The 19,861-nt window shown below is 35.1% G+C and overlaps 1 protein-coding gene across 2 annotated transcripts in view; it reads right to left on the reverse strand.

Annotated features, from left to right (window-relative positions):
* Nucleotides 1-19,861, reverse strand: part of TEX15 (testis expressed 15, meiosis and synapsis associated) — an 87,368-nt gene that overhangs the window by 9,014 nt on the left and 58,493 nt on the right. For both annotated transcript variants that reach the window (XM_030816446.1, XM_003269545.2), the window contains 3 exons: nucleotides 19,470-19,616; nucleotides 18,215-18,377; nucleotides 1,691-8,967 (listed from right to left, as the gene is read on the reverse strand). In XM_030816446.1, the coding sequence (XP_030672306.1) occupies nucleotides 1,691-8,967; nucleotides 18,215-18,377; nucleotides 19,470-19,616 (7,587 nt within the window). The remainder of the gene's footprint in view (nucleotides 1-1,690; nucleotides 8,968-18,214; nucleotides 18,378-19,469; nucleotides 19,617-19,861) is intronic.

Genomic DNA, 19,861 nt, shown 5'->3' on the forward strand with positions numbered 1-19,861 from the left:
GGGTGCAAGCGATTCTCCTGCCTCAGCCTCCAGAGTAGCTGGGACTAAAGGTGCCCACCACCACACCCAGCTGATATTTGTATTTTTAGTAGAGATGGGGAGTCACTATGTTGGTCAGGCTGGTCTCGAACTCCTGACCTCAGGTGACCCACCTGCCTCAGCCTCCCAAAGTGCTAGGATTACAGGCACAAGCCACCGCACCTGGCCCTTAAAACTAATCTTGAAGTCCATTTATGACTGTTCCCTCCCTCTTTTATGTCCTTTCTTGTAAAGCAGTTGCTATGTCCCATCGAATCTTTAAGTCATGTCTGTCAATATGAATTTTCCTTTCTAACACCTTTTTCTAAGCCATGGCTGACTTATTACTGTAAGTAGTATTATATACCGTACTACTACTTACTACTATATATACTTCTATAGAAGACATATATGACTTATATACTCAGAATCTATCTGTTAAATCATTGGAAAAACGAATTTCATATGACAGTACACTTCAATGTGTACAGAATGAAGGTCAAACTCCTTAGGTCTAATTTGAGATATTCCATAATCTGAAATAACCTTCTCCATCCATAGATTATTCTTACCCACTAAGTTAAATTGTTCCAGACTTAATTTAAAAATTATATATATAAATTTTTTTGAAACAGAGTCTTACTCTGTCCTCCCAGCTTGGAGTACAGTGGTGTAATCCTGGCTCACTGCAACCTCCGCACCTGTGCTCAGGCAATCCTCTTACTTCAGCCTCCCAAGTAGTTGGGACTACAAGTGTATGCCACCATGGCCGGCTAATTTTTTGTTATTTTTAGTAGAGATAAGGTCTCACCATGTTGCCCAGGCTGGTCTTGAACTCCTGGACTCAATCAGTCCGCCCCCCCTTGGCCTCCCAAAGTGCTGAGATTACAGGTGTGAGCTATTGCACCCAGCTGCATATAGGTTTCTTTTCTAAACTTCTGAACTAAGTTTCTAAACTTCTGAACTATGTCAATAAGGGCTCTGGAGGCCAGACTGCCTGGTTTAGATCTGGGTGCTCCCATTTACTAAACTCTGTGACCCCGGGATAGTCATTTCCTGTGTGTCCCAGTTTCCTTATCTTTAAGTAAGATAATAGGAAATACATCATAAGGGGTTGTGTATAAAATAAATCAGTGCCAAGTACATATTAAATGCTTTAGACAATTTGTTAAAATGTATTTAATATAGGACTTTTTAACTCCTTGATAATTATCTCTTGAAAAACATCTGTCCTATTTCTCCATTCAGATGATAATGGTCAAGAAGACAGGCTTCGTTAGCCACTTTTTAATATTCACTACACTGGGCATAGACTTGTTATATAGAAAAACTACTCAATAAATATTGGTCACTCACTCAGTGTTCATAATATTGAACTCTTTCTTAAGAAGCCTTTAAAATTCACGTCCTTCCAAAAAATGTTTTCTAATTAAAACATCTAATTTTATGTTTAAAAAGTAGACATTTGCAAGGTATCACCTATACATATAATTTATGTATCATTTTATAGATAACATGAATTGTTTAAATCAATATTATAATTAGTAAATTCATTTTGCCAGACAATTTACCATTCTTAACTTTTAGAATTCTGCAAACTACTTGTTTGCTTATGAGTATACTTGTTTTCAAAAAGAATACTTATAAAAGTTTTGTTTTAAAACATTCATACCTTTAGCTTTTTACAACTGGAAATAGTAGTATTTTTCTGTTGTTCCTGAGAGTCTTCACATTTGTCTACAGTGCTCAGTCGTTTTTTAGAGGAATTTGAAATGTTTTTGTTTATGCACTCTGATATTGGGGGCACCATCATAGAAATACTAAATTTATTGTTATTTTCCCCAGGTTTTACAACATCAATATTCATTTCTTCTTTTCTCTTCAGCTGTATAATCTTCCTTCCGTTATATAGCATTTGGCATAGGAAAAAGGAAATGGTTAGTTCGGCATTTTTAGCACATATAATCTTCATATGTTCAATCGTTTTCATGACTTTCCTAATATGGGCCATTTTTCCTAAATCTTTCCTAGGGGCAGACATTACATTCTTCAGCAGTGTAGAAAATTGATTGTAGTTGTATTCTAACTCCGTCACAGTGCTTCCATAATTTATGGATGCTATATATGGCACAAAGTCAATATATGTGGAAATAAAATACTTGGACTTCTTCAGAAGCTTTTTTATTTCTGAAAGTTCTTGAAGTTCTCTTGAAAGCAAATGAATAGCATATGAGCAATTAACAGCTTCATTATATTTGCAGATAATATCCAGATCTTTCTTAAGTTCGGAAATAGCAGTCTCTATCACTTTCCAAAGGCAAACATCTGTTGAGTTATCTTTAAGAAATGAAAAAGAAGCCATTTTTTCTTGGCACTGAACCAGCTCAGGAAGAAGTGACAAATCAAACCAAAGCATACCTCGAAACCTCTGTTTGTCTAGCTTCTTTGCTATTGAGTTTTTAAGAAAGTGAATTGTTTCTGAGACCATGACGATTTCAATATACATTTCAATAGCTTCAGGCTTTAAAATGATAGTCTCATGGCTGTGGTTTATCACCATGTCTAAAACATTTTCTTCTGTGACAAAAATATTATCCATGTTATTATCTTGTAGCATCTGAAAGTATTTTTTTAAAATTTCTAAGTGATCTGTACATCTCAAGGTGAGATCCTGTAATTTTTTAAGGTCTGCAAATTCGGCTTGATCCAGTATCTCACTAATACAACAAATATCTGGGTGTGCAAGCAAATTACTGTTAAACTTAGAATTTTCTATGCTAATTGTTGCTTTGTTTATTGGATGATCTGACTTTCTGGAAGCAATTATAGTATCCTCCTCAAGCCCAATAGGGGAAATTGGTTCATTGTTTAAATCTTTAGACAAAGTGTCATATATCTTCTGCAACTTAGAAAAAGCACATTTATTCACTCTGAGTAGCCTTTCTTCATCCTTCTTTTGTGAGTATTTGCTGAAGGATTGTGTTCTCTCTTTCCAAACAAGATTTTTTGCAGCATCAAAAAAGATATGTTCCAGACCATAAAGAGATATTTTAACACATACTGCCTCATTGTTCTTAATAAAATTAACCTTTGAGGAGATCATTTCTATGATAATCCACAGATGGTCCTGTTTTCCTGGATACGAATGAACTTTAGGAGAGTCCCCACATACACTGATCAACTTTAAAGCACTTTTTCTTAAGATTTCCAGGTCTTCTAAACTGTCTCCAAAGTTAACTCCACAAGTAAATGGAACAGAAAGAGAAAAGTCAAAGCAATCAGAACAATGCTCCATTATGGCTTCACATTCATTAACCTGTCGTTTGTACTTTAAGAATACATAGTATGAATTCTTTTCCCTTTTTGTTTCTTCAAGCAATTCAACTAATTGATCATGGTACGTCTGTAACTCACAAAATGCATTATATTTTAATCTTCCTTGGAAACCAGGATAGAAATTAGACTGCTGTTGAAATCCACGTGGTTTTCCAAGAAGCTCAGCATACAATGTTTCATCATACCAAAGCAAGCTTCGGAATGTTGGTTCACCTTCTAAGTGCCTTTTTTTGTTTTCAATGAATTGAATTGTTTCCATCATCATTTGAAGTTCTACCAAAGTGTCAACAGCACATGGTTTTAATGTGTGTTTGCAATTATTCCACAGGTTTTGGTCTACCAACAGTTCTCTTGAAATCAGGATTTGTTCAACTGAACATTCTTGCTTTCTTTCAAAAGCTTCCACAAATAAAGGGAGAATATTTAGACAAACCTTTGTTTCTTCCTGTAGAATCTGCAAAGATGATGCTTCATCTGCCCTCTGCAAAATTTGAGATAGATTAGCTATAAGGGCCGTATGATTAGCTGAGCAATGTTTTTCTTTAAATTCACTCATGTATGATGCAGGTTTCTTCAGAAGAGTAGTGACTTTACAGGTTTCAGAGTGGGCAGGTAAAATAGGCATATGATTAACTCCTAGAATCCCTGGTTTTGAAATATAGGCTATTTCTGAATGTAATGTCAAGTCAGACTGCGAGTCATTACTAGCTTTAATTTCCCCCTTCTTCTCTCTTTTGTTAAGCGGATTAGAAACTGTGTTCTTCAAAGGGACTGACTCAGTGGTAGTATTTTTAGTGCTTAGATGGGAATCAATCAAGTTAGTTTTAATAATTTTCTCATTTAAGCAGGATTCTTCTGAGATCTGATTCTTTTTATTTTTGTACTCAGTATTAACAGTTGATCCTTCAGTCATGCTTCTTTTGTAAACAGAATCTTTTGCTTTTTCCGCTTGTTTAACTTTCCACATTATTCTGCCCTCAGTGTCTTTCTTCACAATACATGTTTCTGAAGAGGAGCCTTTTATATTATCTTTTAAAAGCAGAGAACTATCACTGGAAGATAATTCCACTATATTTTCCCTATAACTTTTATTTTCTTCAGTTACTGATGCTACATCCAACTCATAATTCTCAGTGACATTTGTTTCATTCCCATCTGTATGGAGGCAATTATCTGAAGAGCACTGTTCTGTCTTTAGAAGCTCTTTTCCTCTACAGCTCTGCTCACAGTGTGGTACAATAGTGGATGCTGCAAAAGAATCTACAGTAAGAATTCTCTGCTTATCCAAGTAAGATTTTGAAGATTCTCCCTCACTATCTGTCACTACAGCGGCTGATAACTGAGGAATACTGTACTTTTTACTTGCTATCAAAGTTAGGTTTAATGGGTCCATAAGGAAGTTTCCTGTAATAATGCTTTGTTTGGATCTCTCAATAGGATCTGTCCACTTTACTTCCAGGTTTCTTTTACAATCAGATAAAATAAGGTTACCTTGTTGGTAGAGATCATTTAAAAAGTGCTTCACATTTGAATCTAAGACTGAAATAAGTACATCAGTTTTCGCCTTTGTGTGACCTATGCAAGTTGCATCATAATCGTTGCCTGTATTGTAATTTATGTTTTCTTTTATGCAACTTAAAGATACAGAATGACTTTCATTTATTACTTCATTAGCCTCACAACTGTTTTCTTTAGTTGCATCTTTAACATTATGATTTGCTGAATGTTTTTCAAGCTTTTCATATTTACTAGTGCTAGATAAAAACTTTGTATCAACTTGATTTTCTTTTTCTATTAGTTTCTCATCTGAGTGGTCTGGGGAAAACAGACATCCAGTTTTTCCAGAAAAGGGCTGATGTTCTTCTGATAAACTTGGATTGCTTACACTGCTATTATAATAAACTGACTGACTTGTACTTTGGGATGTGGAGGATACAGGCAACTGTGATTCAGGGTGTTCTTGATTACGAAATTCTCCCACGTGACTAGTGGGGTGACTTTTTGAGACACTGCTAGCCATACTTTTCCTAGAAAGGCATTTTTTCTCTTCACTTGTTTTATAAGACTTGTGCTTTGACACATGGGTTAATGATTTAGAAATATCAGCTTTTGGAGCTCTTTTCTTTCTCCATTTGTCATATTTTCTTTTTGACAAAAAATGCTTAGTAGAATAATATTTTCTTTGAGACACAGAACTATAACCTTGAAGGTCACAACTTTCCCAGAAATTATTGCAAATTATTGCATATGATTTTGGTAATGGGCCCTTTCCTTTTTCTCCTACTTTAGTTATAAGCTGCAAAGATGTGTAAATTCTTCTATGAGCTTTTTTTAAGTGAACAACTGCTTTGTCTAGTTTTCTGGAAAGACATTTACTTTTACATAAAGATGCTTCATCACTTAGGATATTTAGGACACTCTTAATGTGCTTTTCTGACTGTGAAAATGTTTTAATTCGTCCTTGGGATAATGAAGAAAAACACTCAGATGAGTCTTGACTGGCTAGCCTCCTCTTTCTCCCATAAATTTTATGTCGTCTTAAATCTTTATGTGATATGTTCTGATCCCTGGAAGATGTATGTAGCTTCCTTTTGCTAATTCTTGATTCTACCTCCTTTTTATTTTTGGTATCATTATAGTCAGTTTTTGATTTTGTAAAGAAACATCTGCTTCCATCATCTATTGTTGTGACATTAGAAGGTTCAGTAAACAAAGATTCACTGTTCTGATTATCAGACGTATGATTCACATCTGTATTATGACTCAAGTCAAAAGAAAGGGAGATTTCAGAGTTACTCACTGGTCCTGATTCTTGCCTTATATTATCAACTTTATCTTCACATAGATAATCTGCATTTTCACCAAAAGGCTGGGAATAAATGTCAAATCCTAGAATTTCTCCATCTTCCTTATTTATTTCCAGTTTTGTGGCTTCAGTTACATGTGTGCAAAAATTATCTTTCAATGCAAGGGAGTCAGCTGTCGGGCTGAATCCTGGCCTAAATATATTAGTAATTCTAATTTGTAGATCTGGAAGTAAAATTGGGCTGGTAAGCTCTGTTTCATTGTTTTGTGTAGAGGAATAAAAATAGTTACTTTCCTTAGAATAATGCTGATCACTATTCTCCCTTCCTGTGGTGCTTTCCAAAACTTCCATCTCCTCATTATCAAGTGCTAACAGACCTTCCCAACTGATACGAGACTTCAGAGCCTTATATGAGGTCACAAATTCTTCACAAAGCACGTTTTCATGGCTATGTGCATCTTGTTGAAATATAAAAGCATCATCACAATCTTCTAATTCTATTTCAATTTCACTTTCCAATTCAATGCTTTGAAGAACTAAGTTCTCATTTATTGATTGATGAAATGATTCTTGTGATTTATTTTTATCCATATCAATTTCACAATCAGAAACCCTATGTTTTACTAACAAACCACAATCTGGACTTTCAGAAGAACAAGTTTCTTTAAACTGGTATATCTGGTGATCGTCATTATTTAGGCTTAATGCAGGCATAGTAGCACTAGCTATCTGTATTGCAGCATTTGAGGCTACACACACTGAAGAACTTGCAGTTTTGGGAAATGTTGTGGAAGCCAAATCCTCTACACTTCTTCCAGTATTTTCAGTATCATTTTGTTTCACAGCACTAATGGTATCTTCTTCATTCTCTAATAATGCAGTTGCTGTTGACAAATATTTTTCTCTGCAAATCAAGTTAAATGCAGTAGAAAATTCTTTAGAACTCAAAATTTCTATATTGTTGTAATTTTTGTCCTTTTCATCTATATCAGTGAAATTTTCGCTCGTAGGAGAATCCTGCTTTTTGTCTCCATATATATTCTCTATGTTGTTTTCTACAGATGAAGCACTATTCTCTTTAGCCTCATTTTGGTTTTCTTTATCTCTTTTTTCTTTGAAATTAACATTCAGGCATATATCATTGTTTAACTGTGAGTTACAGAACAGATTGTGATCCTGACCCCTATCTTCCACATAAGTAGTTTCTTTATAGTCTCTCTGAATGTTCTCTAATGACACTGGTTCATTTTCATTTTTCCTATGGACATACATATATTCTCTAGTTATGCTGCAATTTGAACTGTCATGAGCTGTTTCTATGTTATAAGATGAAATAACTTTATCAATGAACATTTCTTTGGCCTGGGGTATGTCTTTTGGTTTCGGGAAAGCTTCACTTATAATGCTAGCATAATTTTGATTTATGTTCCCCAATTTCAGTTCCATTAGCTTTTGAGCAATGGCTAAACTTGTATGAATGTTATCCTCATACTCCACAGAGTGCTGAGGATGCTTTTGTGACAGGCTCTCTAAACTTGGAGTAATTTGCCATTCCAATGCTAGATGATCTAGTTCATCCTTATCCTTTATGGTAGATGTAGAAGATTTTGTTATTTCTAACTCTTGAGTAATTAATATTTTATCACAGCTTTTCCCAAAAGAATTATGACTCTCGCTCTCTTTGTATTCTTGTTGCAAAACAATGTAATTATCTATTGGACTGATTTTTGTTTCATTAGTGAAATCATTATCAATTTCTTTCCATGAAGTTTGCTTTTCTTCATGTTTGGAATTGTCTTCTAGGTCAGTGAAGTTTTTCATCTTTCCAGTATTTTGAAGGTATTCATCAATGCTTACTTTCTTTTTGAGTGGAAAAATCATAGATGTTTGGCAACCAGTCTGATAAATGGTTTTTAAATCAGAAGACTGCGATTCCTGAAAAATGTGACTACTGTACTCTTTTGTATAAGCATTACCGGACTCCTGTTGGGCTCTCTGAGACTTCTCACTGTGGTTTTGGTTCTCAACCTCTGACACTACATTTGACACAGAAATTGGGAAGGATAAATTGCCTTGGTCCTTACATTGCCCTGCCATGGTAACTTTATTGGGAGGTATACAGTCATAGTCCTCAGAGCCCATGTTGTGAGCCCAAGATTGTGAAGTTTTAAAGCAAGGGGTACCCAAACCATTAGTAAGAACAGCACGATCACCAGGGACAACTTCTGAGGAGAAGGCAGAATTAGATGGTGTCGATTTTATTTCTGAATTAACATTATCTAAACTCTTCTCAAATTGCAAACTCTCATTTAAGCCTGCAGTATTACTCTGTTCTCCCGTGCTTTCTTCTCTCGTCAGTCTTGGGTCTTTGATGAATTTTGAAGTAGTAACTGTGCTTGAGCCAGTATTGTTGTGAAGAGGAAAAGAAGCATTAAGACCACTTAAAATATTTTTAAGACTTGTCCAATTTAACAAAAGATCACCATTAACACTTTCTTTGGCATCACTGGGCATAAGTGAAATGTCTGAATCATGTACTTGAGAAGTGTCTCTAATTTCTGCTAAATTGTGCTCTGTCTGTCCACTGTATGTTTCAGGTATAGAAATGTTTCCATTTTGTACATTTCCATAGGAGTTAGAAATATTTGAGATGGAAGGATTTGTCTCTGAATTTAGTGCATTGCATAAACAGTTTTCTTGAACAAACGGATCTACAGGTTTCTTGAAATGCACAAAGATGACAGTAGCATCTTTTCCTTTTCCAATTCTTTTGGCCACTGTACAGTTATTCAGAGAGCATGTCCTTTCTGTGGAAATAATAAGGAAGACAAATTTGAAAAAAAGTGTTTCTATTGACAACTATCAATACAGGTACATTGTGTCCAGTAATTTTAATTGAAAGTTCAGCTAATAACCTAATGATGATTAAAATGTGTTTTCAACAGAAAAAGCAAAAAGGGGATGATTAACAAATAAATAAAATATAAATGATGTAGCATGAAATTCTCCTAGTCTAGAAACCTTAAGAAAGAGTATTTGCCATAAAAGTTTAATTCTGACAAATAATAGAAAAAAATGGTAAATAATAGAAAAAAACTAAATAGGGGCTGGGCACGGTGGCTCACGCTTATAATTCCATTACTTTGAGAGGCCAAGGTGGACAGAGCATGAGGTGAGGAGTTCGAGACCAGCCTGGCCAACAGGGTGAAACCTTGCTAAAATACAAAAAAAAAAAAAAAAAATTAGCCAGGTGTGGTGGTGGGCACCTGTAATCCCAGCTACTCAGGAGGCTGAGGCAGGAGAATTGCTTGAACCTGGGAGGCGGAGGTTGCAGTGAGCTGAGATTGCACCACTGCACTCCAGCCTGGGCAACAGAGCAAGACTCCATCTCAGGGGCCGGGGGCAGAGGTGGGGAAGAATAAAACTAAATAGGAATAAAAACATTTTCCCAATAGATAACAGCTCTCTTATATTAATTTTCTATATTCAGATGTTTAATAATAGCATCTACATATAAGAAGGCAAAATAATCTCCCTCTATCTACCATTACCTTGCTTCTCCCTCTACCATGGGAGGAAAAAAAGGAAAGGAAAGGGGAGTGAGGTGGAAAAACAGGGAAAGGAAAACCCAAAAAGTTCCATAAAATCTTTTCCAGGAGCCAAAGCAAACTACTATTCCTCTTTTGCAGTGAAATGAATGTTCCTGCAAATAATATATGCAAACAAAAACCTGAAAAATAAAAGCAGACTTTTAAAATAATTTACAAAAATTATTTCTAAAATTTCCTAAGAAACCTCATGTAATAATGAATTTACAAAATGCATATTTAACAAGTAAATAATAATTTCTCATAAATGTTCACCAAACATTCATAGCTAAGTAACACCCTAAAAATACCTTTACTAACACAGGAATTAATGATGAGAAATTGCTTGTGACATCTATAAAATATATGAAGTTATCATGTCACCGACGAGTACCATAAGGTTCTTTTTCACAGTAAGAGAGCTATGTTGAAGATTTCTAAATTCTACTACCATTTGTGATTTTACTACTTACAGTAAGCTATCGTGGAAATATGACCACATATGAAGAGATGTAGTTCTTTAGAGTAAGGAGTATAATGGAGAAGAAAATGGAAATGTAGATTCCTACACCTATACCAAAATAAAATTTGCTATTTAAAAAACTCCATAAAAGTACTAGAAAAAAACATGAATGGATGTTTTTATAATCTTGGCATAGGAAAGTACTTTTAAAGCATGACTGAAAATCAGAAAACATAAAAGTAAAACATGTCAATTACATATAAATTAATTATTTTAATAGGTCAAAATGCATGATAACAATAAAGGAAAAAATAGGTAAAATTGTCAACAAACACAAAAAGATGCCCCAACCCCACTAAACAATAAGATCTATTAAAAAAAAACTTTTTAAACTGGCAAAAATTTGAAAGAATGATTAATATTATACAAATGTAAGCACTTTTTAATATGGTTTATGGAAGTATAAATTGGTACAAATTTCCTGGAAAACAAGCTGACAGTATTCATCGATATGTTATATGTAATCATTCAAAGCAAACCCATTCTTACTCATTTACTACTCTGATAAACTTGTATAAATACCCAAAGTTCTATGGACAAGGATTTTCAGTAAAATAGCCCAAGAGAGTTAAGAGCTAGAAACCTAACTATACATCACTATGAGACTGGCTAAATGAATGACATATCAAAAATGGTAAAATTACAATGAGCATACGTTGTAACAAATGTCCTAGAAGACAGAATGTTATGTAGCTATTACAAAGATTAAGATGGATTAATATGGCCGGGCAAGGTGGCTCACGCCTGTAATCCCAGCAGTTTGGGAGGCCGAGGTGGGCAGATCACTTGAGGTCGGGAGTTTGAGACCAGCCTGGCCAACATGGTGAAACACTGTCTCTACTAAAAATACAAAGAACTAGCTGGACGTGGTGGTGTGTGCCTGTAGTCCCAGGTACTCAGGAGGCTGAGGCAGGAGAATCACTTGAACCCGTGAGGTGGAGGGTGCAGTGAGCTGAGATCACACCACTGCACTCCAGCCTGGGCAAGAGAACAAGACTCTGTCTCAAGGAAAGAGAAATAAAAAAGATGGATTAATATATACCAATGTGGGAAAAGAAACCTGATTACTTAAGTTTAGACCGGGTGAATCTCCTGAGGTCAGGCGTTCGAGACCAGCCTGGCCAACATGGTGAAACCCTGTCTCTGCTAAAAATACAAAAATTAGGCATGGTGGCACGTTGCCTGTAGTCCCATTGCCTGTAGTCCCTACTTGGGAGGCTGAGGCGGGAGGACTGCTTAAACCCAGGAGGCAGAAGTTGCAGTGAGCCGAGATGGCACCACTGCACTCCAGCCTGGGAGACAGAGCAAGACCCCATCTCAAAACAAACAAGCAAAAAAACCCTAACTGCTTAAGTTTAATAATCTCACTTTTACAAATGTATGACAAATGCATTTTAACATATGCATAATGTTAACAAAAACTTATAAAATACTTAACATGGATGCCAGGTCCTGTTTTAAGTGCCTGATGTACATTAATTTAATCTTTTTTTTTTTTTGAGACAGGGTCTCTGTCGCCCAGGCTGGAGTGCAGTGGCGCGATCTTGGCTCACTACAAGCTCCGCCTCCTGGGTTCACGCCATTCTCCTGCCTCAGCCTCCCTGAGTAGCTGGGACTACAGGCGCCCGCCACCACGCCCAGCTAACTTTTTGGGTTTTTAGTAGAGACAGGGTTTCACTGTGGTCTCAATCTCCTGACCTCGTGATCCACCCACCTCGGCCTCCCAAAGTGCTGGGATTACAAGTGTGAGCCACCATGCCTGGCCACATTAATTTAATCTTAATAACATTTCCATTTTATTGATGAGGAAGTGAAATTAAGAACAATTTGCCCAGAATCACAGCCTATAAACAATAGAATCTTAATCTCTATATTATGCTATCTCTTTAAAGTTGATAACGGCATTTTTACTTTATTCCCTTTTTTGTTGGCATTCTCATCAAATGACAATTAAAAATTGCAGAACAAATCCAACATCTTGGGTGCACCAAAATCTCACAAATCACCACTAAAGAACTTACTCATGTAACCAAATACCACCTGTTTCCCTAAAAACCTATAGAAATAAAAAAAATTAAAATAAAAAAGTAGTAAGAAAAATCCCCCAATAAATCCAACATCTGCAATGCAATACGGAAACTAACAAAACCAGATTACAATCAATAAAGTACACTACCAAATAGTTATTAGTACCATACATTCAGTGATGATAGAAATGTTATCTATGGTAGCTACTAGCCACATGTGGTTACTGAGCATTGAAATGTGCCTGGTGTGACTGATAAATTGAATTTATAATTTTATTTAATTTTAATTAATTTAAATTTAAAAAGCCACATGTGACTAGTGGCTACTGTATTAGATAGTGTAGTCTGGTGTACTCTAGAGGGAGATGAGTATTGTTGACAGCCAACACATGTGGCTATGACTGTGCGCATAATAGAGGTTTTCTCTAAAGTTAATCACCCTGAAAGGCATCATCCTTTGATTAAAGTAATAAGCTATAATACATTGCGGATGGACTGCAGCAGAAGTGGGAAAAGGTCCCTATCTGTTGTCTCTAATATAAGCCTTCTGGTTGAGGGGAAATGTGGACAGAACAACCTAGGTAGAAAATCATCAAGGAAACAGAACACTTGAACAAACTATAAAACAAGTAGACCTAACAGCCTATGGAATACCCGGCCTGGCAACAGCAGAATATAATACAGTTGGCCCTATGTATTGGTGGGTTCCGAATCCATGGATTCAACCAATCATGGGTGAAAAATTAAAATAAAAAACACAACAAAATAACAATATAACAATAAAAAATGATACAAATAAAAAACACAGTATAACAACTATTTACATAGCACAAATGTGGTATTGGTATTATAAGTAATATAGAGATAATTTAAAGTATATGGGAGGATGTGTGTAGGTTATATGCAAATTTTGAGCCAATCTGTATAAGGAATTTGAGCATCCACAAATTTTGGTATCCATAGAACATCCTGGAACCAATCCTCCCTGACAGATACTGGAGGACTACTGTATATTCTTTTCAGTTGCACATGGATCATTCTCCAGGAAAGACTATATGCTAGGTTATACAACAAACCTCAATAAACTTAAAGGAAAAAGATAATACAAACTGTTTTCCAACTACAATGGAATGAAATAGAGATCAGTAACAAAAAAATTTTGGAAATTTGCAAATACATAAAAAACATGGTCTGAAAAAACCAATGAATTAAAGAATAAATCAAAAGGAATTTAGAAAATAAATTTGAGATAAATGAAAATTACAACATAACATATGTCATGGGACACAGCTAAAGTAGTTGTTTCTAGAAATTTATAGCTATAAAGACCTATATTAACAAAGAAGAAATATTTGAAATCAAAACCTAACCTTCCACCTTAAGACACACACACACGTGAAATAGCAAACTAAATCTAAAGCAAACAGAAGAAAATAGAGGAAATTAATGAAATAGAGAATAGAATAATACCAAAAAGAATAAAACCAAAATTAGTTCTTTGAAAAACAAAACAAAACAAAATTGATAAACCTTTTTAACCTGACCAAAAAAAAAAAAAAAAAAAAAAAGGAGAAGACTCAAACTAGTAGATTCAGAAATGAAAGAGGGGACATTACTACTAACAGAAATAAAAAGACTATTAAAGGAATACTATAAGCAAATGTATGCCAATAAATTACATAACTGAAATGAACAACTTCCAACAAAAACAGAAAGTACTGAACATGACATAAGAAGAAACAGAAAATAAGAAAGACCTACAACAAGTGAAGAAACTGAATTAGTAATTGAATACTACCCACAAGGAAAAACCCATCCCCAGATGGCTTCCTTAGTGACGTCTACCAAATGTTTAAAGAAGAAATAATACCAATTCTTCATATATTATTCCAAAAAATAAAAGAGGAGAGAATAGAATACTTCCCAACTCATCCTGTGGAACAATATTAACCTACCACCAAAACCAGACAAAGACATCACAAAAAAATCGACAGACCAGTATCTCTTATAAATATGAACACAAAAATCCCCAATAAAATTGCAGCAAACTGATTCCAGGAACATATAAAATGAATTATACACCACATGACCAAATGGGATACAAGGAATGCAATGTTAACATCTAAAATCAATTAATGTAATACATTATATCAATAAAAACAACAACAAAAAAAGTCACAACCATCTCAACAAAGAAAAAACAATTGAGAAAATCCAATAGTCTAAAAACTCTCAATAAACCAGAAACAGAAGCAAATTTCCTCAACATGATAAAGAGCTTCTATAAAACTCCTACAACTGACATCATACTTCCTGCTAAAAAAGTGGATGCCTTCCCCCTAAATTCAGGAATACAGACAAAGATGTCTGCTCTTGCCACTTCTCCTACTGGAGGTACTAAGCCAGGGCAATTACGCAAAAAAAGACTGGAAAGAAAAAAGTAAAATTATCTCCATTCACAGATGACATGATCTTATATATAGAAAATCCCAAAGACCACTAAAAAAATCTATTAGAATAATGAGTTCAGCAAGGCTGCAGGATACACTATCATTACACAAAAGTCAATTATATTTCTATACATTTGGAATGAACAATATACTAATAAAATAAAGAATTCCATTTATGATGCACCAAAGAATTAAATACTTAGAAATAAGCTTAACAAAAGAAGTGCAAAACTCATATTCTGAAAACTATACTTCACACCCACTAGGATGGCTATAATCAAAAAGTCAAATAAGTTATGACAAGGATATGAAGAAATTCTAACTCTCAGACACTGCTGATGTGAATGTAAATGGTGCAGCCACTTTGGAAAATAGTCTGGCAGTTCCTTGGTCAGTTACTACAGAGTCTTCATATAACCCAGCAATTCCACTCTTAGATATATTGTACTCATATAACCCAGCAATTCCACTCTTAGATATATTGTACTCAAGAGCAATGAGAACACATATCCATGTAAAAACTTGTATGCAAACATTCATAGCAGAATTTGTAATTGTCAAAAGATGGAAACAACCCAAATGTTGACCAACTGATAAATACAATATGGTGTATCTATACAATGAAATGGTATTGCATAAAAAGAAATAAAGTACTGATACATGCTACAACACGGACAAACCGGGAGAACATTGTTAAGTGAAAGAAATCAGGCACAAAAAAGTCCAAAAATTATGATTTTACTTAAATGAAATGCCCAGATTAGGCAAATAAGTACATTAGTAGTTGCTTAGGACTGGGGGTCAGGGATATAATAGCTTTTAAAGGGCACAAAGTTTCTTTTTTTTTTTTTTTTTTTGAGACAGAGTTTTGCTCTTTCGCCCAGGCTGGAGTGAAGTGGTGCCATCTCGGCTCACTGCATCCTCCGACCCCCGGGTTCAAGCGATTCTCCTGCCTCAGCCTCCCGAGTAGCTGGGATTATAGGCGCCTGGCACCACGCCCAGCTAAGTTTTGTATTTTTAGTAGAGACAGGGTTTCACCATGTTGGCCAGGCTGGTCTCGAACTCCTGACCTCAGGTAATCCACCTGCCTCGGCCGCCCAAAGTGCTGGGATTACAGGCGTAAGCCATGGTGCCCGGCACAAAGTTTCTTTAAAATGTGAGCTTCGGCAGGGTTCGGTGGCTCACGACTGTAATCCCAGCACTTTGGAGGCTGAGGCAGGTGGATCACTTGAGCTTAGGAGTTCAAGACCAGCCTGGGCAACATGGTGAAACCCTGTCTCTACAAAAAAATACAAAATTAGCCAGGTGTGGTGGTGCGCACTTGTAGTCCTAGCAATTGAAGGTGGAGACAGGAGGATTGCTTGAGCTTGGGAGGCAGAGGCTGCAGTGAGCCAAGTTGTGCCACAGCATTCCAGACTGGGTGACAGGGTGAGACCCTGTCTCAAAAACAAAACAAAACAAAATACCTTAAATTTTAAAACTGTGGTGATGATTGCACATATTTGTGAATATACTAAAAGCTACTGAATCTTACACTTTTAAATCAACTGAATTGACATACACCAACAATAGAAAATAAAACAAAATAGCTATCATTTAAAATAGCATAAAATATCAAATGTTTAAAAATAAAAGACATGTAAGATGTTATGGAGAAAATTATAAAATTGAAATACATTACAGATAACTGACATGGGAGAAATACAATGTTAATAGATTAGAAAACTCAATAAAGAAGACAATTTTCCACAAATTAATATATAGATTCCATCAATCTCAATGAAAATTCTGATAGATTTGTCGACAGACCTTGATAAGCTGATTCTAAAATTTCTATTAACAGCAAAGGACCAAAAACAAAAAATTATTTTTAAAAAGATGAAGGATGAGTTATATAGGTATTAGTATTTTTTCTCTCTCATACGAAGTCAGGTATTAGTATTTTTAATGAAGTTACAATAATTAAGGCAAGATGCTCATGGCAAAAGGATAGGCAAAGAGATGAACAGAGAGTCCAGTAAGAGATCTCTGCAGCACCTGCAGCCAACTGATATATTACAGAGGTGGTACTGCAGTATACATCAGTGGGGAAAATGGATTCTCCAATAAACTGTACTGAGACAACTGGGTTAGCATATGTAAACTAAAATAAATTGGGACTTTAAAAGAATCCTATCGCACGCCAAAGTCATTTCCAGGTAGATAAAACAAAAATGGGAAAACATACCCATAAAGTTTGAAAAAAACATAGAAAAATATTTTCATGTCCTAGGAAAAGTATTCTTATGAAAGACACATGTAGCAGTACTTAAAAAGACATATCTGACATTAAGAACCCCTGTTCATCAAAAAACATTTGATAAAAATGAGAATACGACGACACAAACTCAGAGAAGACACTCGCAACACATACAACTGACCCAAGAGCCAATACCCAATATGTAAAAGAATTCCTACAAATCAATAATGAAATAAAAATTAGCTCAATTAGAAAAAGTAGATGAAAGATGCGACCAGGAATTTCAGAAAAGTGGAAAACTAATGGCTAATACACCTATCAAAAAAGAACCTAACTTACTTAGCATTTGAGGAAAAGCAAAATACAAAAGCAATTAAATGCTATACCTACTAGTGTAGCAAAAACACTGAAAAAGTCTGACTGGCAGAAACAAAACTTAAAAAAAAGCATAGTATGTGTTGGCAAGAATGCAGAGTGATTATGTAATCTAATGCAAACCACTTTGGAAAACCATTTGATGTTGTCTTTAAGTTGAACATTCCTGTTGTAAATACATATTCTATGGAAAAATTCTTGCACATATGCAATGAGACACTTTTATGAATATTTAAAATAGCAATGTTTGGAATAAGAAGACTGGAAAGTGCCCAAATATCGTCACTAGGATAGTGTACAGTGTGTCTACACAATGGAATACTCTCTCCATCCATTCATCCATGAAAATGAACAAACTACAATTACACATTATCAATAGTGAAGAATCACACAAACCTAATACTGAGAAAAATACCTGCAGTATGATTCTAGATCTATAAAATGTAAAACAGGTAAAAAACAACTATTTTACTTGGAGATTCACTACTTTTTTTATCTTTTTCTTTTTTTTTTTTTCAACAAGGTCTCCCCTCTGTCACCTAGGCTGGGCACAGTGGTGCGATCCTGGCTCACTGCAACCTCCACCTCCTGGGTTCAAGTGATTCTCCTTCCTCAGCCACCTGTGTGGCTGGGATTACAGGCACACGACACCACACCTGGCTAATTTTTGTATTTTTACTAGAGACGGGGTTTTGCCATGTTGGCCAGGCTGGCCTCAAGTAATCCGCCCACTTCCGCCTCCCAAAGTGCTGGGATTACAGGTGTGAACCATTGTGCCCAGCCAGCAAATAATACTAAGAAATTTTAAGACCAGCACAAATGCTAATCAAGTACAATCATATGTGTATCTTACCAGCTCTCTTAGGAAATTCTGTTGAGAGGAATCTCAAAGATGTCATAAGGCGTCCATTATCTACTTTTGAACCAAGAAATTTTACTGTTACTACAGCATATGGAAGACATTGCCTAGGTTTATCTACAGGCTTTGAAAGGACACTGTATTCATAGAAGTATACCTGAAAGACGAAGAAGAAAACAGGTTCATGCTGATTAATTTTGGCAATCAGACTTGAATAAGCTCATATTTAAAAAAAATCAATATAATTGCATATTATTTATCTACTTCCATATAAACTTTTCCAGCTGCCTTGTTTAACCCTAATGTTTTTGAAGATGTACAGGATTCCTTTTTCTCCCCCACAATTTTTTTTTGATAGGCTACTAATGTCTGCAGAAAAAGGCACAATTCGTTTTTAAATAAAAAATATTTTTTCATTAAAAGCTAAATGTTTTGCATACAATCTCAACTATTGTATTTTATTTGGTAGAAAAAGTTAGGAAAATAACAATAGGTAATATGTTTTACATGTGGGTGCATGGATATACTTTCATTGAGAAGATTTATCTTCATTTAATCATAATATGATTATATACAATCCATATATAATTTAATATTCTGTATAAAATTAAAGGTCCACAGAGTAAGTGAAATATGACAGATTACTGTTTCATCTGATGACTAATACATAAGCCTTTTCTTTTTCCTACTTTTGCAAAGTATAGAAGATCAAAAGATCAAAATCTTGTTTCAAAATAGCCTTGCTTTTTACAATTAATATTATTTATGATTGATAAATCTTAACTATATATATTTATGGGGCACAATGTGGTGTTTTGATATATGTATACAATGAGGAGTAATTAAATCAAGGTAATTAACATGTCCATCACCCCACCCATCACTTCTTATGGTGAGACACTGGAAATTTACTCTCAGCAATTCTGAAATAATGCATTATTATTAAGTATGGTCACCCTGCTGTGCAGCCTTGTTTAAAAGAGAAGTTGATATATTTTGAAAGTCAGTAATTAATCTATATAATATCTAAATAAAAGAAGCCACTGTACTTTGAACACAGTTAAATGTAAATTTTCAAACTTCTTCACTAATATTCCATACAACAAATATTAAAATAGCTTTCGCTGTTTGCTTAAGATATTATATTGAATGAATTAAGAGATTTTCATTTAACATTTTGGGAATTTACGTCTTAAAACAAAATGTGAAACATGTACTTTTCAAGAAATCAAATGAACCATTAACATACTGCTGAACTGTAGGCTTGCAGTTCAATGGTATCTTTCAAAGAAGGTGCATTTCTTGACATATGGCAATCAAAGTTAGGAGAAGGATCCAAAGAAACTTTATTTTTATCCACAGAAGGTTGGATTTTCTTCACTTTTCCAAAGAGAACCTAAAAAAAAAAGCCACAAAAAAAAGTACGTAAAAATATACCAAAACATTTCTAAATGGTCACATTTCAAACATAAAAGGCTAAATAACATTGTTTTGTTTTTCTGAGACAGGGTCTCGCTCTGTTCAGTGCACGCTGGAGTTGCAGCCTCGACCTCTCAGGCTCAAGCGATCCTCCTACCTCAGCTCCACTGAGTAGCTGGGACTACAGGTATGCACCACCATGCCCTGCTAATTTTTGTAGGG

This window comes from Nomascus leucogenys, chromosome 8 (genome assembly GCF_006542625.1).
Source record: "Nomascus leucogenys isolate Asia chromosome 8, Asia_NLE_v1, whole genome shotgun sequence".
NCBI classification, from domain to species: Eukaryota; Metazoa; Chordata; class Mammalia; order Primates; family Hylobatidae; genus Nomascus; species Nomascus leucogenys.